Raw genomic sequence first — 21,368 nt, 5'->3', positions numbered from 1 at the left:
ATTCACTGAAGAAATGCAGCTGCATCTCCAAGCTGAAAATTTTCTATCTGATAATAAACAGTGTATACAAATTAAGAAAAAAAGCCTAAAATTTAACTACAGCAAAGCATTAGAAAAAGTAACAACACTTTTCTAGCCAGTCACCAAGAACCAAATTCATTATATTGGGAATGCAAGTAGATTTTTTGATTTTTTTGTGTTTTTTTTGTTTTTGTTTTTTTTTTGTTTTTTTAAGTTTCAGTGAAGTCTTCTCTTCTGTTGCAAAATTAATCTAGTATCTGTAAGAACAGTTTCATTACCTCTTCACTGCAGAGAAAAGTTACAGCAGCAAAAAAAGGCTGAATGAGTGGATGCAAGGAAGTCCAGTTCCTTTGTGATGAGGAAAGATTGTACCAGTGGAAACAGAGGGAGGGGAGGTTTGCTTGGTTAACTGTTCTTCCCACCCCTACCCTACACATTTTGCAGGTGGCCTACTAGAAGTCATGCTGAAAAGAAAGACCAAGCGCTACTGTGCAAACCAACCAGAAAGACTGGAGATCAATGGCACAGGATCAGCAGGAGCAGGGGACTGCATGGAAGGCTGAACACAGGGTGCAGGGCATCTGGCTTGTGTATACAGTGCCAGATGTATACAGTGCTGGACTGAACTCATTTCACTGGTATGTTCACAGACCATAGTAACTATGATCTTGTTCAAACTTACAAGATTTTAAAAAGAACACACTTCAACTAAACTGAAGTAATTATAAAAACAAATGTCTGAGAAGTTCCTGTTGATGCAAGATGTGCCTAGAACTTTGGCTGATATAAAGAAACACGTCCACTAAGGCACCCTGAGGCAATCTGACAGTGCGTTGGAGAAAACTTGGTCGTCAGTACCACATCATTGTGTGAGTACAGAGAACGGATTTCCTGCAAGGGACCAGCTTCTTTGGGCAAACAGTCAACAAGTTCACTGCACTGTGTGTCGAACCCCAACAAGCGGATCCCGTAGCCATGTGGGGAGGAAATCATTCGGCCATCAGGGCTGAAACAGAGTTCTTTGATATAACCCCGGCCTACGTTAGCTTCTTCTATGCAATGAGTCAGTCGCAGGGAACAACGGGGTGAGACAGGACGCACTGGGGCTCCCTCCTGGAATTCATAGACACAGGTCCACTGCAGAGGAAGAGACAGGAAAAGTTTTATATGAACATCAGTATCCCAGATATTTCTTCACATGGAGAGTGAATGACATAGGAACTGCCAATACACTTTGCTCATCTGGTCTTACATTCTTCAAATATGAATGCATCTAAAATATTTCATTAATATCACATAACATCTGCCAACGTTACGTTTTGTACCCTACTCCACCTTGTGGGACTGAGGAAAAGGTAATCCAAAATCTGCATTTCAGAACCTACTTTGCAGTACAAAATTACAGAATTTATCTTACAATAGTTCACCTTACAATGGTTCAAAGGCCAGTCATTTTCAAGTTCAGCAAAAGTCTGTTAGATTTCCAATAATTAGTAGGCAAGAAGCTTGTAGAAGGCATGTTACTTTGTATGCATGAAACCCATTTTAAGTAAATCAGCCAGCAGCAGGTACAGGTAAACTAGGGAGCTGTCAAATAGTAAGTATTAAAAAAGCAGCCTTTTTTGTTTCCCTGAAAGCAATCTAAAAATATCCCATCAGTCTCTGGACACGACTCAAGAAGTTTGGGCACAACCCTGCACTAGTACTGAGGTTTCACAAAGATTTTCTTTTCACTTAGAAGACCAAGACGGTCACTAGTAAAAGGCACCGAGATAATTTAAAGGTCCCTTTCTGGCCTTAAACCACAAATGAATCTATGAAGTAGCCTGCAAACTAATGACTCTAGAACTCAGCCTCAACCACTGCATACAGTTTCCCAATAAGTAGGTTTGTGACACTGTTTCATTTACATTTCTAGTTTCAACTCATCTTGGTCCATTGTGATTTTATTTTAGCTTTAGAGCCAAGTAAACATAAAAAAAATGAAAGGATGCAACTTAAGACACCAACTGATCAATGCTCTTTGCAAAGTAATGGAGACGTCCTCCACCCATACTGAAAGCACTTGCCCTAAACTTCATTGATTTCAGTCAGATATGGAAAGTATGAACTTTTTAACCTAATATAGGCAAAAGCACACCAGGAGATTTTTTTTTTTCACTTTTGTGCAGAACACCATCTAACTCACCAACACAGCATGAAAAGAGTAACTGATTCAATCCCCCAGGGACTTGAGTGATTTCCCAGAGTTCAAAGAGAATAAGATGCTTTTTCTGAGCCAGAAGCATTAGAACAAGCAGGCAACTATCTAATCTTGTTTCTTTATCAAGCAAGAGAGATCAGGAGTCCTACTTCTGCAGACATTTAATGCACATATCCAGAAACATGTGCATTTTGGCAAACACTAAATTGTTTTAATCCATTAAAGTAAGGATGTCAGACTTGTTTGCCCCACCACACTGGATCCGGGCTGCAGGGTTCCTCAAGGGCCAGATTCCGATCTACCTCCAGTGGTGGGGTAAAGTGATATCAGAGATCTGTGGGGGTTAACATGGCAGTTGCTTGCCTACTACCAAAAAACACATTTTCAACAGGGCTCCATACCCTAGAATCCACTGACATGCCTCACCCCTGAATTCCCAGCCCCACCGGATGCCCTGCAGGCTCTATATTTCATGCTCTAAAGCAGGAATGTCATTGATGCTAAAGGAATAGGCCACTCCAGAATAACTGATGCAGTACAGAGCTCTTAAGCATAGCATACTTAATTTTTTACATAAGGAGAGCGAGCTCAAATTCTAACCTGCTAACCTCTTACTTCGTGCATTATTAGATTCAGAAGCTCCTGTCATCAAATATTTAGGATGCCAACAAATTTTCTGCTAGCGGTAATCAAAATGGTTACAGACGGCTAGCATCGTCAAGAGCTATGAATGCAAAGTGGTATCCCATAACTAAAAGCATCACATGTGCAGTTCTTAAAGTCCCTAACACTCATACAGTTAGTTTGAACAATGCTGCCATGTGAGTAGCTTGGCATTTTTAGGAAACTGTCTGTTGCTACAGGAAGCATGTTTCATCCACACAATGCCTGGAGGCAAAAACTGCATTTAAAAAAGGTCTTGGGTCAACCTAGTCTCGTCTCCCCTGGTTGAAGTGTACTGATAATATTTGTAAATGGTTAGACTCATTTTTCCCCTTCAAAACATCAAGAGAGATAGCCTAAGTGTTCCTGGGCCACATCTGTATGGTGCAATGCAGCACTGTGTAGAGATACCCACGTTAAACTCTAAGCAAGCTGGTATATATTTACTCAGCCTGGTGCCACAGCGTGCAAATAAAAACTAAAACCAGTACAGATGTATCAGCACTGTGCTCTTCCCTCCCCAGGCTAGTCAACAGGGAGAAAAAGAGCCTATTAAAGAGAACACAGGAAAGAGACTAATGCAGTTTATTTGCTTCTGAGACTCACGGGAAGTTGGTTTAGGCCTCTCTACACAGCACTGCATTGTGCCATAGAAACCACCATCATTTTTAACATACATTCTTGTTCTGTTTGCTGCTTCATGGCTCGAGGTATTTCCATGGTTCAGATTTGTCTATCTTTTAGGTAGCACAGTTGAAGAGTAAAAGCCCACTGAAGCTCTCAGGATTTGAGGTCTTTCCTCATCAGGCCCAGCTTGTTTCCCCACCATCCCTTACCACACTCAAATATCAAGTTTCCCAGACTGCCTGCAGCATATCCTGAAGTCCTCTGTATGGTTAGGTAACATGCATTCAGTTTTTCCTTAATGATGGTGAATGAAATACTCAAGACTCCACTGGAGACCATATATCCCCAATATTGAGATAAAATATCAACTTTGTAAAAATATAAGAGGTATGGCACACACATTTAAGGGAATCACCAAGAATAATTAGCTTAGTCTGAATCAATCAAAAATAGAAGCACCATATTTTTACCTGTCAATAAGGCATTATTTATTATGTAGAATCTATATTTAACCCTAAGTACATCTGTTATTAAAAAAGTGTTCTTGTTTTCTTTACCTCATGGTCATCTGTGTTACTTGAGCACCGAAGAAGAGTAGCCCATCCTTTAGGATGGAGCTGCAGTGATGTGATGCAGTTACCACGATCTCTTTCTCCAGGAACTTCTGGTGTTAATACCTCAAGGCTATTTCGTGGAGATCCACCTAGGAAAATATATACCAACTCTGTCAAACAGCATCACTATCCTACAATTATTATTGCTTCACTCGTGGCCAAACTCTAAACTAAAAAAAGCAGTTTAATCAATATTTGGATCCAGCCTCATTGTCAGATATTTCCAGTGCTTTACAAAAATTAAATCTAACACCATTAGGGAGAAATGTATACCAGTTCTACAGGCGGGTAAAGAGATGCAGATGTTGTGAACTGCTAATAGGTATGAGGGAATAACAGAACTGGGGAATCGTTTGCTTTGACAGTTTGTCCTTCATAATATCTGTATAAACTAGAGGTGCACTGATACATCAGTCCCATATCAGATCAGCACCGATAAAAGGAAAATTGACGGTATCAGCAATCAGCATTTTTGGCCGATGTGGCCAATAAATGCCCCGTGCATGGGTACAGCCTCAGTTCACGCTTTGTAAGCTGCCCACCTGTACATCATCTATTGGATCAGTATCGGCTGATATGGCTCGTTAAAAACTGGCCATCAGTATCAGCTCAAAAAAAACTCTGTTGGTGCACCCCTAGTGTAAACCCATCTTGGACAACACAAATCATACAAAGCCAGAGATATCCCTACATACTTCTTACTGTACTGCAGAAGGTAGTTTCAAAGACTGCCATTCTGCCATAACTTTAAAATTGACTATGTAAGGAGCATTCTGCATAACGAGCTTACTCAGTTTCTGAGTAAACTATATTTACTGCCAGTTCTTCAAACTCACCCTGAGAGCTGAACCTCAGGCTGGAATCTTTCCCTCTTATTCATCACCACCAGTAACCAAAGCCTTTACTAGCAAATTCTGCCTCCTTTCATTTAGGTAGTTATATAGCATTGTGGCTAGAAACCTCACGATCAGGTATCCACAACACTATTCCCATTATGTTGGCAGGAACAGATTCACACAAAGTCCAGTGCAGCAAGGAAACTGAGTTATAACCAACTATAGAGCATGGTATTTCCTACTTCAGTAGGCAACTTCCCTGTAAATGGAACTTTATAAAAAAGTCAGTTAATACCCAAGGAACAGGATCTGGCCACTCACTCTATGTAGGCTCCGCATGGAGCACCAGTAAACACTTCTCTGTCACTGAAGCAAACAGAGAATGAAACTCAAAGCAGCAAAGAGTTCTGTTAAGCGAAAAAGAAATCTGACTAAAAATGCCATAAAGTTCAAGCTCACTGCAAGTGCTTCCATCCAGTCAGAGTAAACCCCCTTGTCCCCCCCCAACCAGTGGGTTTTTCCACCCCTCTTTTGCATTTGAGGAATGCCCCTACCAGTAGGCATTCACATTTGAATGGTACAACATGCTACACAATACAATTAGATTGTAATTTCCCAGGCATAGCAGTGTTTATATACTACCGTGAAGTGAGTATTCCCCTTCTGAAATGTGAAAAGAAATAAAATCAGCTCCAGACACCACTAGATGATGATATACTGGATTTGATGTAAATCCTAGTAAGACCTGTTTTTCTTACTAGTCTTATTTTAAGTAAGTAGGAAAGTACATAAAACTACTAAAAAAGCAACACTACTTTTTAGGTTTTAAAAGCCACTTAGTTATTCCTTGGCCCACCTACTCATACACATTTTAATCTTAACATACCTTCTCTTTGTGAGGTTCGGGACATGTGTTTTTCAGACAATGGACCCGAATCATTCTGGTGACATGGTGAACCAACAGTTCTTGGACCAGATGAACTGGAAGATGTCATATCTGAAAACAGCAGTACCCATATAAATTAACAGGTTAGCCCAGCTTTTGTTTTGTATGCAACTCATTTTACCCCTTCAATAAATAACTTTAATGCTTTACCTGCAAATGCATCTTGCTAGGACAATGGGGTTTTTTTGTTTTTGTTTTTTTTTTTTAAAAGAACTGCCTTCAAGCAAAGGGGTCTGATACTGAACTGCCATAAGTAGACCACAATGGATTAGTAATTAATTAAAAAACAAAAACAAAACCCAAAGTTTAAAGAGTTAATACTGTTCAAGGCCAACTGAATGGGTGCTGACACATAAATGCTTTTAAAAGTCTGGCCCAAAAGCTTTTGGCTTCCATCTTTGATTATACCCTGAAAAAAATAAGCCTAAAAGTTTAACAGGCTCGGTTTCAAGTCAACTGCCAACACTCTACGAACTGAATCTCGGATCTAAGGGACAAATTGAATACTTTGCTTCTCATGCATCTTCACTTAAAATGATGGTGGAAGTAAAACCCTTCCCTGTTCATACTTGTGCCACTCCAAAATGCAACTGAAACACGGTTTGACCTGCAGCATCTTTATAATAGATGGAGATGAATCAGAAGACAAGAATCCAATTTGGCTTACAGACTTCAGGACAACGGCATGCGAGTGGCTGTTAGAAATCAGTTTCTTTGTTCACTAGTAACTACAGCAAGTTAGTAATATGGCAACAAAAAGGAAAACCTGTTATGCCATTTTTAGAGTCAAGTTTCAGAGTAGCCCCAAACATTAAATTCCATTGTCTGGTTGAGTAAGAAGCTTGTGGCAGTTCTGCCAAGATAAAGGAACTAAACAAAGAAAGGACATGCACAGTTTTTTCTTTTTCTTCACTTTTTGGTTCTGTTATTGTAACATTGCAAAACACAAGCCACAAAACTTTTTATTGCAAAGTCATATGGTCCCAGCCACAAAGTCTGGGTTGTAAGCTCATTGTGCCAAGCAGTGCTGCCCACGCACACACAGGCTGTGTGGCTCCGTGTACACTAAACCCACCAGGAAGCAGTACAGCTACACTTGCATACCAGTAAGGGTAGACACCTTGTCTCTGCCTCTCAACAGTGCTAATCAGTCTGCTCTTAGCAACACAAACTCTAGCCAGGACTTAAGTTTCCTGCACTGGCATGTTAAAGTAACAGGAAATGGGTCTTTACCACACAGACAAAATGACTCCATTTGTCATGCTCTGATGTGAAAGCATTTCATTCCATCTCTCAAGCACTGGAAAAGGCCACCAAGGGAAGTTGTGGGATTTCCATTTCTGGATATTTTCATGAGCAGGTTGAACAGATACATGAATGGGATGATTTACTCAGGAATCATCCTGCTTTTAGCACGGAGCAGAACTTCCAGTCCTACTTTTCTATGATTAAAAAAACTGTAAATATTTAGTATAATTCAGAATCATGGGTCTTGTTAGGTATTAAGCCACAGAACCAAAGTGCCCTTGAACAACCCATCATATAAATCTTCCTAGTCACTCCTCCCTGCTTCCTACTGGTCAAGGAAATAGTCTAAAATAATACCTCTATCAAGAAATGTATGATTCAAGACATCAGTGACAATTTACCTGAACTTGATGTAGTTCTTCTGGCTCTTAAAATTGGATAGCTGCCAACCTCTAAAGACTTGTTTAAATCAAGGTCATGCAAAATCAGGAGATATCCAGAGGAGGTCGAGATCAACATTTTTGAACAGTCTGGTGTCAATCTCATCCGCATGAGAAACCGGGTGTGAAAAAACTTCTTGTGAGGACATCCATCTTCTGTGCACCTGGACAGTGAAGGAGGAAAGATGGTTAGGACTGAAAAATAGGAGCCTGAGGTCAGCATCTCAAATCTGTAAGTTAGGTTCATAAGCAGATAAAATGGGTGATGAACACCCCCTCTTTCCCAGGAACTAATTCACTTGTTATTTTTGTGCATCACTTAAGATGGACTTCAAACAGACTGGAAATCTGCACTTGCATTTCAAGTTAATTCTGCCAATTTTCAGCTTTTAAGAATCATTTTTTTGGAGTCTCAGCTCGCTCAGGATAGTTTCCTTTTAGTTCCTTAGTTTTCACTGTACTAAGGCAGTTCAAATTTGTGACAGTCACTGTTGGCTGATGAATGACCACAATGATTGTATTAAAGAACTTACTAAGCTTTCATTCCAAACAGTGTGTGTTCATCCTGCTATTCACATTTAGGAGAGTCCTGTCCTCTCACAGTTCATGCATTAATGGACATACACCACCCGTATACCTGTTGGTGTCCCAAATGATCACGTTTCCATCAAACCCAGATGTCACCAGTAGTCTGGTATTGGTGTCATACTCGATGTTCTTCACCCAGCTGGTGTGACCATGTAAAGTGCACACTTTTGTGTTTAGTTTTCTCAGATCCCAAAGTGCTATTGTAGTGTCATCAGAACAAGTTGCAAACAGTCGATTATCTAGAAACCTGTAAAATGGACAGAAAACTAACTATCAAAGTGAACTCAGATCCATGGTACAGCCAAGGCACTATTACCTCATACTTAGTTATTCCTGAACTGGTATTTGTGGGTTTTAATTTTTTGTGACAAACAATTACAAATGAAACATAGTTTACAGTAGTAGATAGGATCCCCCAAAAAACATTTTACATTTTTGCCTCAAAGAGTAGCAAGGATATTTGTTTACCTCCCAACCTCCTTTCAAAGTATAAACTGAGGAGAGCACGCAACCAGATCTCCAAAACAAAACTAAAACATGGAATGACAATTTTTATTATAGCACCAACCACTTAAAGTTTGTATAACTGCTATGAGGACATCCCTGAATCAACTAATCTTTTGCTGGAGATCACCAGGAATCCAGGTTTTCTGTTTCTCATGGAAAAAGAGAGAAAACCATGGATTTCCTCCCTTTAATCGGAGAAAAAACAGATTTTCCCTTTTAACAGAGATACCTGTGGATGTCCCACTCTTGCAAAGAGCTCTGCAGGTAGCAGGGGTCCAGCCTGCAAGAGCTCCTTGCAAAAAGGGTGGGAAACCCACAACCCTGCCCAGAGTGGAAGGGAGAAGGGGAGGAAATGAGGCTCTTGACCCAAGGCTGGACTTAGGCTCACATTCCTTCCTGGATCCTAAGGTAAGTGGGGTTTGCAGGGGGCTAGGGGGCTACAGGTCATAGCCAGGGGCACTGGCAGGGCTGGGAGGGCCACGGGTGGCAGGTGTGGGCGACTGCCAGGGCTGGGGAGAGAGCCAGCAGGGCAGGTGGGGTGCAGGACATAGGTGTGAGGCGGGGGGCTGAGGAGCAGGGAGGAGTTGGGGGAAGCCCCATGTGGAGTGCTCACTGGCGGTGCATGGACCAGGAGCAGCTGCTGTTGCCCCTTCAGGGAAGCTGAACAGGGATGTGGAGCCCACTCAGGCCAGTGTGCTGCTCCCAGTCCATGTGCCACAACTGGGCAGGCACTCCATATGGAGCTTTCCCCAGCCCCTCCCCGCAGGCGTGCCTGCCTGCCCGGCAGCATGCTATAGGCTTCTTATGGAAGTTGCACACAGAAGCGGGGAGCTCATTTGGGCTGATAGCGCATAGATCCTGGTTTGTGCACTGTGGGGCAGTCTGGACCAGCTCTGTGCCTCCATGGGTGGCTTCCTGTAGGAGTGCGGGAAGCCACGCAAGGAGGCACAGAGCCCGCTCAGCCAACAGCACGCAGTTCCCAGTACATGCACTTTAGGGCAGGGAGGAACCTGCACGCACCCAATCTGTGTGGGGGGTGCACACTGCAGGCTCATGGTCCCCACCCTGCTGCCCTCCCCCATGGCCTCTCCAGCACAGCGTGTGCAACCTGGCATAGCAGGGCACAGCAGGAAAGCTGCCTGCCACTGCAAGTTCCACGCTGCCCTGGCCACACTTCCCCTGTGTGCATGGGGGCAGCACAGGCAGCAGCACAGGGTTGCACCTGTTGCTGCTGCCTCCACTTGCAGGGGAAGTGTTGCCAGGGCATCACAGAGCTCACACAGGCAAGCAGCTTTCCTGCGCAGTCCTACTGTGCCCTGCCACACTGGGTAACACACTGCGCTGCAGAGGCCCTGGGGGAGGGCAGCAGGGCAAGAAGCCCTGCCCCCACACAGAAGGGGTAGGAGAGGCGCACACAGGTCCCCCCTACCCTCAGGAGTGCATGCTGCAGCTAGTAGCCAGCCTCGCCCCCATGGAGTCTGCAGCAGTGGGGGAGCCGGCTGTGCTCCTGCTGCAGCAGCCACTGCCTTCTGTTGGGGCACGGGACTGAGTACCTGGGTCCCTGGCTCCATAGCCCTGGCAGCTGGGGGCCCTCCCTCCTGCAGGGCTGGGGAGCTGTTGGGGGTGGGGGGGGGAGGGGTGAGTGAGGAACACCAGCAGGGCTGGAGTGTGGGGGGCCTTTAATTTTAAATCACGGATTTTGGGGTTTTTAAATCAGAGAATTTGCCAATTTTTAATCACCGAAAACCAGGGCCCATGGAGATTACACATCATCCCTGTGGCAGTAAAGCAACTGCTCACGTGAAAAGCACCGAGGAAGTTAAAATGCATCAACTCTCATCTTTTAATGCAATGTAACAGACACAAATGAGGCATGAGCACCCCATGACTATCCAGAGTTCAGATCATTGGTAGGATTTTCCCATGGCTGATTGTTTAGAAACCTCTGATATCAAGGCTGTCAAATTTCATTTAGACCTTCAGCCTTCACCTTGGCATGTGGATACCTCTACTTCTATGAACAGGCAAAGTACTGAAAACAATAGGAATTCTGGTTTCTAGACTCCCAGAGAGCACAGACCAGACAACACTGTCCTGCTCTCATCTTGCTTTGTTTCTACCTTGTCTGCTACTGCTTCATTCCTCCTCTGACTCTTCCTCCCATTACTGCTGTATAAAAATACTCACTTTGCCTAATTCAAATCCCCTTTTTAAAGAAACCCTGATATTTTCTGTGAAGCCTACTGTAATTAATCAACTTATTTAACCTTGCCTCACTGTAAAAGGCACCCATGCTACTAAGTTACCCAGGACATTTTACATCCAAGACTTTGTTTTTTGGCTACACTTCTTAGGAGTTTCTCTGTTTTGTACAGCATAACACCATGCTCTCTTAAATAGCTGAGTGAATCAGTGAAGGAGGCAAACACAAGTCAGACCTCACTAGAGCTGGCTATGTCACTAAATGTGGCAAAGTAGATTGTTTTAAAATTTGACAAAACAAAATTAGCAGCAGTCAATGTTTCAAAAGTGCATTTGTACACAGAACCTACCAAGAGGCAGCTCATCAGACATCCAGGGTTATTACACAGTACACAGGCATTTCTCAAAATCTGGCCCAAAGTTAGCAGAGAAGCAGAAGATGCTTTTTGAAAACAGAAGAATCGGTCCAGCAAACAGGTGACCAGCATAGAGTAAAATATTCACTTCACCGTTCCACTTTCATCTTACTATTTGTCTTTAAAGTTACAGTACAGTTACCTCAGACACATTTAAAAGAAAAATTAAGGTGGGGAACGGGAGAGAGTGTCCAGCGTTTTCACAAGTTCCTCTATAATCACTAGGGATCCTGGCTTTCTCCGATTTAGAAAAAAAAAATCACTAATTTTTGGTTAAAAAAAAAGTAACCCTAAATCCACACTTTCCTTGATTAAAATGAAATCCATTCATCCATCTAGATTTGAGGTTACTTTTTCTTTTTAAACTGAAAATTGGGTTGGTTTTTTTTTTTAAATCAGAGAAAACCAGGATCCTTTCATGTTCATGCCCCACAATCCTGAAAGCAAGCATTCATTTCCTGTTAATTTTGCCTTTGGCTTCACTCCCGCTTCCTTTATTCAGCAACCAGCAGAAAGTTAGTACAACTCTGGGATCATTCACTGTGGCTACAGGGCCAGCAAAGCGAGGTGCAGACAGGACTGGAAGCAGACAACACAGTAGGAGCCAGGAAGCTCTCTATCCAAGTCCTAACCTACTGCTCAGGATGTGGATACTGGCTCCACTTTCATGCCAACCACCTCTTAGCATCAGCTTCTGATGCCAGGCTTCTTTTATCTAGCTCTCACCTTCTTTAAGCCTTAGTCCAACACTTCCATCCTCTTTTTGTGCATGTTTTATAATATAGCTGCTCCTGACAAGCACACATTTTTCTTTTTAATTGACACCATACCTCATTTAATCCACAGGCTGAACTGCAAATAGTTACAACTGCAAGGCACAGATCCTGGGAGAGCATGAACTGACTACATGCTGGAAAGTGGTTATGGCTATCAATACTGCATATGCTATTTGCTTGTCCATCTGGTGCCATTTGGTGTCTCATTCTTACAGAGACAGGGAGGATCTTGAACATGTCTTTTTTTTTTTTTTTTTTTGGAGAGACACCCATCTTTTAAGGATCAAGCTTAAAAATAAATCTTTATGTAATTTAAAACTAATTTTAATTAGGAAATTAAAATTCAACAGAGACAACTCAGATCTGAGGAAGGGTACTTTGTACCCAAAAGCCTGTCTAATATCCCTCCCATTTGAACAGTTGGTCCAACAAAAGGTATCATCCACAGCAATTCTTGTCTCACACATACTTTTTAGTTATATGCTACAATAGAAGTACAATGAAACTGATTTTAAAGCAGAAATGTATTTATTTAAAGTTGTGTTTGTTTCCAAATCCTGATCTTTATCTACCCACTTCTTCTCACAGTTAAACATGCTGTCCTAACTCATTCACTGGGCATCATCATCCAGTGCATATGCCAAATAAGGCACATGTAGTGCACCCTTGTATCACTCCACACTCACACCATCCACTTCCTGGAATAAGCATGGATCCTAGTTATAGCAACAAGTCTTATCTGAAGGAAGATGCCAAACATCTTAAAGTCAAGGAAGGCAGTCAGCATGGAGCAAGTCTATGGGTCACACTAGTTACATTATGGCAGGCAGAGGGGCAATTATCCTAGCAGGTAAAAACATTTTATCCTCACACACTCTGGTCTCCGGCCAAAACCCATCCCAGCTTGAGGTGGCAATAGACAATTTGATGGTCTGCAAGAACCTGCATAGAGGGGTGGTGTCAAATGGCACAAAACTCTTTGCTCTAGCAGACAAAGGCTGGTAAATCAGGGATACAAGGTGAGGCTAGGAAACCCAAACTAAGAAAACAGGATGATTTTCTTTAGTTAGTGAGAGTAATAAGTCACTAGAAAAAGCTATTAAGGGAAGTCTGAGGTTTTGCCATTTGAAGCATCTCATATCAAGTCTACATGTCTTCTAAAAATCATGCTCTACTACAATCAGAAGTTGGTGGGCCAGTGTGAAAGTCACTGGGTGAAATTTTTATAATGCACACAGGATAAAAAATGACTATAGGGTCATTTTTGCTATAAAAATGTAGGATTTTGCTTTGCTTTAACAAGAGAAAAAGATACAACTGCTTGTCTGAAAGTAAGCAAGTGTGTTGCATGGAAGGTGCTTGCAAAAGCATCTGATAATAAGTCCCGAGTAAATAAAACCAAAAAGATCACCAGGACTGGCTGTAATGGGACAAAGAGAGCATTAGAGACCAAAGTAATTGTACTTGGTGCTATCCTTTGCAGACCAGAACAAGAGAAGGCAGAGATGCAAGATTATAAAAATAAAGGGACAGGGATAAACACCACCTAAGAGTTGAATTGTATTTCTCTTAATTACAGACCATCTAAAAATTGCACCTCTTCACAAGTCTGCTGACATGACTGACTACACTGGGAATGACCCAAGGATAAGCTGTAAGCTTTTTACCTAACTATCTCTAATGAACTGGCATAGCAATGGACAAGTGAAATGGGTGATAAGCTTCCTTGTCCATCAGCTCCAAGTTTAAGTCAGTTATTTTTGTACCTGAAAAATATACATTTATATTCAACATAATCACCCATGTATTTCAAAGCTCTCAGCATCTAGATTATTTCAAACATGTCATTAGAGGAAATACTTGGTTTGCTGAGTGTTTTTCATTGGAGAGATCATTTGTATTACCAGAGCATCTAGACTAGCCAATTATGGAGTAGGGTTCTAGTATACACAGGGCAGCAGGGTGGGGGACAATGACACAGTTGAAACAACGAGCTAGAAAAATGAATTTTGCAGATCCATCCTGAATGGGTAGGCAGGGCAAGGCTGTACTAGTCAAAAGTTGGACAAAAGGATGCTGCAGCAAGTAAGAGGCGAGGTGAAACTCTGCCACAAGTTTCACCTGGGTGGAGACATGAAAGGCAGTAATGTCACTGAGGTGTACTGCAAAAAGGACCCAAAAGATTCAGACAGAACCTGGATACCAGTACTTGGAGAGAAGTCCAAGTCAAAGATAACAAATGAGATTATGGGCCTAAATGACAGACAGGATAGAGGGGATACCCACAGTGATCAAGAAATGGAACAGCAGAATGTCTTAGCTAGAAAGATTAACTGTTTTAGGCATACTGAACTTCAACTCTATTTTCATGTCAAAATGACAGTTTCAGACAGTAGTTTAACCTTTTTAGACTCAAGGCACCCCCTCCCTAACGTCTCTGAATTACTGGCATTCCATTTCCAAAAGCTTAATTTTGCTCATTATTTTACCACAGAAAAACAATAGAGCAATTCCTCTGTTGCAAAGAACTTGGGAAGACCATAACATGCAAGAATGTTTCTGGCACTATAAATTCTTATTTGAAATCTCTGGGTTTATCTTGTGTAGGTATCTGTACACCCTGTAGTGCAAATACTGTGTTACACTCTTAAAAGGACCTTTCAGTACTCTGGTTGAGAATCACTGGGTTAAGAGCTGTGTTTGGATAGGAGGTAGCAAATCTGGAACCAACAGGTATGTCTGTAAGCTATCTGCAGAGAGATGGCAGTTGAATTAGTATTTGTGACTGAGATTACCCTGATAAAGTACAGGGAAATGAAGGGAAGGGCCCTGTGGGACACCTCACAGAAAGGGGGGGGGACAGGGGACAGGGACAAAGAGGATCTTTCGATATGACAAGCAGAACAGCAGCAGAAGCAGGAAGGGCAAAAATCACAACAGCCAGGGAAGAACCAGATTTCAAGAAGAACATGGTCAACTTCCCATAAGGCAGCTCATAGGCCAAGGAGGGGGACGGAAAACTGGCTCTGAGACTTGGCTAGGTCACTAGGAGTCAGACACTAGCACAAACAGTTTCAGTTGAATACAAAAAGTAGAAGCCAGAACAGAGATGCATGAAAAGGAAAGCGTCAGGTTTGCCTCCTGATTCAACTTATGTTGGCAGATTGGTGTATTAACCAATCAGGCCACTTCTGGTTATAAACTAAGAACTTCTGATATGAAAACCTTTGACAAACAAGGAACCCAAGGATGCCTTATTTTAAAACAAACAAACAAACAAACAAACAAACAAACAAACAAACAAACAAACAAACAAACAAACAAACAAACAAACAAACAAACAAACAAACAAACATCATTTTTAGAGTATAACGTAAATAGAATATACTTCTAAATTCAAGGTGTGGAGTCCTGGAATAAGGAGGAGGTTAGGGTAGCAGAATGTACACTCAGAGTACAACAGGACTTCAGCAGAAAGGTCCATTGTTAATGCCTCTTGGGAAAAATCAGTCTTTCCTTTTGCACTCCCACCTTTAACTGTTCATCTTTCATACAAGACTTTGGGTAAAGAGTGTCTGAAAAACAAAGCTTCAGCCCCCACTTTTAAGAAGAGAGAGGAGAGGCAGCACAGGAAGGTATCTTCATTATGCAACACATCACCAAGTTCTCTTGATTAAATATTTTTGGAAGACCTCAACATCACTCTTCTTGTGGTGAACAAGCCACAGTGTGAACCCATCAATCATTTTTCTCCAGAATTCTGAAGAGTAGCAATAAAACTGGCCACGTCAATTTGTCCCGATGCAATCTTGAGAAGCTATGAGCTAACAGAAGCTGTAATCCTGTCTACTGGCTCAGACAGGCAACACTGCATCAGCTCCCATTTGGGAGACTACCTTCACAAGTATAATAACTACATATTTAAGGTTTAATAGTTTTCCACAGAAACTTATGACTCAGGCCCCTCAGATTATCATGGGTTCCCACCTCCTTGATAAACAGACAGTAAATTTTGTGAGTTAGACTATAATACAGTGCAGTCCATCACATTAATTTAGTTCAACGTCAAAACTCTTTACTGTTTGACAAGTCCAATGGGACATCTTCACTTTGACATAAGACTTGCCAGACTGTATCAGCTTCTCACTCCATTTATATGCCATAATTCTGTCTCCCATGATGGTAGTCTCAGGTGCAAGAAACCCTGTAGTAGATAATCAGTCCCCAGTGAAGGTCACATTCTAACTCCAGAGTCAGAGACTGGTTTAAGGTAAGGGCGGGCAAAGTCTGGCCAGTGGCAGACTCCATTTCCCAGCATCCCCTGCCCATGTTGCTGCAGCTGGTTTCCATGGAAACTCCAGCAGTGACAATGAGGCCATGGTTTCCATGGAGACCAGCCTCAGCAGCACTGGCAGGACATGAGGCTGCTCCAGGGCTGGGATCCTGCAGTGGTGACAGCATGGTCCAGAGCTGGGACAGAGCTGTGATCCACTGCCCACACACTCTGGGTAGGGGCATCCAGACAGAGGATCACAGCTCTGCCCTGGCTCTGGACCACGCTATCACCGCTGCAACATCCCTTCTTTGGCCACAGAGCAGCTCCCCAGCCAGCCATGCACCCTGCCAGTGCTGCTGGGGCCAGTCTCCATGAAAACCCTGGCCCCCGAGCTGTTACTGCTACTGGGGTCTCCATGGAAACTGGCTGCAGTGACATAGGCTGGGAAATGGAGTCTGACCTCTGGCTGGATCCACCATTTTGCCCACCCTTAGTTTAAGGTCTTGACTATGAGATTTCCCTTTCCTAAACCCTGATTAAACTAAAACACCAAATATCTTTGCTTTCCAAATAAATGCCCATCTTTTTAAACCTTTCCAAGTTCTGGCTTTGTATAAATACAAATCCTTTCCTTCCTGTGCCTGGTACTTACAAAACACACCCCACAGTTACTAGACAAACTGAAATAACCAATATTCCTTAAAAACCATGCCCTCCACTGCAGCTCTCAAACCACAGTCATTTAAAGGAACAAGTGTGTATGATTAATATTGCAACCAGACACACAATACTGCTCTTCAACTTCTTACCCTGTTCTCCCTCACTCCCCCCCCACAACAGGATGCAGCAAAACAAGGTAAACAGTACACATTAAATCACATTCTGTTAGCTGGATAAAATGTGTAGGAGAAGAGAGGACTGGACTGTAAATTATGACAGCACCACAACGCACAAAAAACATCTACCATTAAAAAAATTATGGCATTTTCTTACATTTAAACTTGGCTTCCCCCCAAGATCCCTCCCCCAAGAGACTGACCTGATATTATTTACACAGTCCTCATGAGCTTCAGAGAGAGTTTTGATGTGCTTTGAAGATATGGGGTCAAAAAGTAAAACTTCAGTCTGTTCACAAGCAACAGTCAGCACTGACCTGAAGAGAGTAAGAGAAAAGGAAAGGTATTACTCATTTAATGAAGTAAAGTCAAGTCTTTAAATACTTGACAGGCATCCATTAGACCTATTCTCATCTCTGCTTTGTTACCAACTGTGCACATTTCACAAAGCCCAAAACTCTGTTCTGATTTTGCGCAGCTAGCTTTGTTCCATCGCCTTCTTTCCGTTGTGCAGTCTCAAATAAGAAGTTTAACATAGGCATGCTGTCTACTCAACTATGAAGTCATTTCTTTGTCACCTGTTCTGAAAAAAAACTGCTCTCCTTTGCAGTCTGGCAGCTGGCATAAATTGATACATAGCTGGTATATCCACTGGACAGGTCATACAAACCCTTTAATTCAATAACGGCTCATTTATAATTATTATGCTACTGCATAAAACTTGATGACAACACAAATCAATCCACAGGCCGAGTAGAGTTACGACAGTTTTGAACAAAATGTTATCTAAGGGTGTTTTGTCCCATCAGTGCCTTTGTAGTCTAACCTAGTGGGTGGGGGAGAGTTAAAATCTAGGAATACATATGGAAACTGGAGCACTGTATGTGTGCAGCTCTGTTCATAACTGCAGCCTATTAAATGGAAGGAGAAAGAGGATGTAGACAACAATATGGGTTCTAACCCAAAGTTTATGGGTTCTAACCCAAACAGACTTCTGTGGCCATTTCACAGTCTTCCTCTGCCTGTGGAATGCAAATACTTGTCTAAAGCATTTTGCAAAGCTATATCAATTTGTGCTTGAATAGTGTACTAGAATCCAAGGGTTAGACGGGACCTTAGGATCATCTAGTCTGCCCCCTTATCCTGAAGAGACAAGAGATGCTATTCCTAAAAGACCCTCTAATAGCCAGCTGAATAAGCTTGGTGAACTGACAGTAGTAGTGTACCTAGCATAGAAATAAGTAGTACATGTAGCACTGAATCCTAGAATGTGTGTCATGTTACCACCTTACTAGCTGGAGTAGTTTAAAAAGATCCAAAAGTATAAAATATAATCACCATGTACGTAAGCACCAGATGATCAGTAATGCAAGGTTTTGTTATTTAAACTATGACACCATCCTTTAGGCATGTTAACTAACATGGACCAGAGCATGTTAAGTAACCAGCTAGTAGCTGCAGCAAGTCCAACTGACTGTCCCTCTTGGCCTAGGAAACTATAACCATTCTTTCTTTTTTCTAAAATTTGGGTTGGGTGGCTGCTTATTTGGGGACTGACTCAAATCCTGTTAAAGTCAGTACAAAGAAGACATTCAGAATATAGTAGTTAAACAATGCTCCACCAGAAAGCTAAATTCATACACTAACTACCTGAATTAGCCTTCATCACAGGTTGGATGTCAAATCTTATCATTCTGGTTTGTCTCATTTAACTACACAGGGACTGTAGGACGTATTAAGGCAGAGACATGTTCATAGATAATAGCAACAAGGAAGTGGCAGCAAGGTAATTTCCAAATTCCAAAAAGCCATATAAAGCATCAAAAGTCCACAGTCTTTTAAAGAAATACGATTTTGCACTAGCCAATAGTATCCTCTATCATTACTATAAAACAACATTTTAAAGACAGGTAAATGTTACCAAGCCCAATTTAGTACTATTAAGACCAGCTTCCACTGCCTATCCTATAAGTGAATTTTAAAGTTGTTCTAAAGGGAGGGCTATGGATTTTCCTAGCATGACAGGATTCTGAACTGCTTTAAAACAATGCAGTGAAGCACATCAAAGACTGACGGCTGTCTGGTCCACCAACCCCAGGAAGCAGAATACCTGCCAGAAACTGGAATCCAGTAGCTCCTCCAATTTGTGCTTCCAGACAGCACAGGATGACAGGAGAGATGAACGTGTCCTGTCCAAACTGGGGACCTTTGTGCTGTTGTAACTACGCTGCACCATAGCAAGCAACACTGAACTGGCACTGCCCGCCTTCACTAGGTGTTTACATCACCAGCCCAGCTACCCCAGCATAAAACATTTCATTTCCATCCCTTATGCCACCAGCTCCTGCAATCTCAGCAGAAGACTGACCCTGTTGTTTTGAAAAATTGGCACAACTATACACCTACATACTGGAAACATGACAGAGGAATTCATCTGTCCCAACGTGAGAACTGCCAAGGGCTCAGTTTGGTACTTATTGAAATTTCATTCTGTCCTGCTCTGAGAATGGCGGATGAGGCAGATTAGGAGCCAGATCTGGTGTGACATAACCACTTGAGTTCATTGGTAGTTTTGCCACCGATATCAAAGGAGAACTGGAACTTGACTCTGATTAAGTTTCAATGCATCTGGGAGGCTATATTACCACTCACAGCTTGTCCTTGGCCATTAAAACTTTGTATTTGGTGGTCCAGAAACAAAATACGGTTGTGTCCACTTTGGGGGGTGTAAGTCAACTAAAATGAAAACATGCTGCAAAAAGTGATTGTTCAAATACATTTTTCTGAATTCTGCTTGTTCCACATTGTGCTGTTGTTCTAGGACCTTCCATCCTTCTTTAAGCTCATCTAACTCCCTCTTTTTAATTTTGTCTATATTTTAAAGAAGATCTTATTGTTCTGTTACCTCTAGTCTAAAACTAACGGGCTACAGGTCTATAACACATCAAATTCAAATAATTCAAAGTAATGTTCCTTTGGTTCCAAACTCCGATCTGTCACAAAAATGGTAGGTTAATCCTCCATCGATATGCCCTACTACTACTGCTGAGCACTTGCTGCTGGTAGCCTAATTGCTAAATCAGATTAAGAATCAGAATGATGCCGATCTATTGCCAGGTCACCTGCTATCAAATATATTGCTGGACTGCAGAGTGCCATAGTTCCCCAGTGCACAAATAACTTGTTTCTACTCTCAGTGGGCCTCAAATGGTAAGACATTAAAACTAAATCTGGTCTCCTCCAGCATAAAATTGAAAATGTCAAGTATCACACTTTGAGCTCTGTCCCAGCTCAAGCACCACACTTTGAGCTAATCCCTGCAATATATGCATCTGCTGAACATGGCCCAGCTGGTCATTAGGATGGGGATTCACTTGCGAGTGGTGGGGCAGGCCCCAAGACTTTTCGGTCTGCAACCAGGCATACATTTTGCAAGAAAGCAGCATCCTAAATACATGCACTATAAGCCACACCACTGTCTGGAGTCAGTTTTGCTAATCTTCCTGAAGTCAGTGGCATTACCTGCATAAGCAAGGTAAGCAGGGCTTGGCCTCACAAAAAATGAACAGATGCATACTGAGTTTCCATTAGCAACATTTTCCATTAAAAAAAGAAGAGGCAATAAACCCAACTAGGCTTTATCAAGTGCAGGAATTGATTAACTAGCTTAAACTTTTACCTACTGCTTGGGATCAACACATCCCCTATCATTCAAAAACCAGTTAGATGATGAGCAGGATCCAACACACCACATTTTGTGGGGAAGATTTCCACCAAAAACCAGGGGATTTGGGACACCCTGGAAAGAGGCTTTGTGGATTGTGCCTTAAGGATTTGTAGATGCACTACTTCTACCTGCAGAGGTTTGATCACTTGCTGGCCTTAGCATTATGCCTCGGTTACATAAGAGGCTCCCTGGGTGGGCACGCAGCGCTGCCATTCCTACCCCCCCCCCCGGCTCAGGGCAGCGGTCGGGCAACAAGCGGCTCCTCCCAGCCCCGGGCCCGACACTCGCGGAGGGGGCGGCCCGGGCCCGGCCTTACCCGTCGGGCGAGTACTCGAGGTTGAAGACGGCGCCGTGAGTGCGGGTGCTGAGCGACACGGAGTCGGCGGGCTGGATGGCGCTGTACAGCCCCGTCAAGGCGCGGTAGTTGTCCCGCGCCGGGTCC

The 21,368-nt window shown here is 42.6% G+C and overlaps 1 protein-coding gene across 1 annotated transcript; it reads right to left on the bottom strand.

Annotated features, from left to right (window-relative positions):
• Window positions 1–245: 245 nt before the first annotated feature.
• On the bottom strand, window positions 246–21,364 carry DCAF10 (DDB1 and CUL4 associated factor 10; the record flags this gene model as incomplete). Its single annotated transcript, XM_019554713.1, has 7 exons — window positions 246–1,158; window positions 4,072–4,217; window positions 5,851–5,961; window positions 7,560–7,762; window positions 8,236–8,433; window positions 17,403–17,516; window positions 21,243–21,364. Coding segments are annotated over 7 exons (1,263 nt in total), but the record flags the coding sequence as incomplete, so codon positions are not given.
• Between the last annotated feature and the right edge of the window lie 4 nt (window positions 21,365–21,368).

The sequence above is a fragment of the Crocodylus porosus genome, unplaced genomic scaffold (genome assembly GCF_001723895.1).
Source record: "Crocodylus porosus isolate Cpor-Errol unplaced genomic scaffold, CroPor_comp1, whole genome shotgun sequence".
Lineage (NCBI taxonomy): Eukaryota > Metazoa > Chordata > Crocodylia > Crocodylidae > Crocodylus > Crocodylus porosus.
This window is presented reverse-complemented; position numbering and strand designations above follow the sequence as displayed.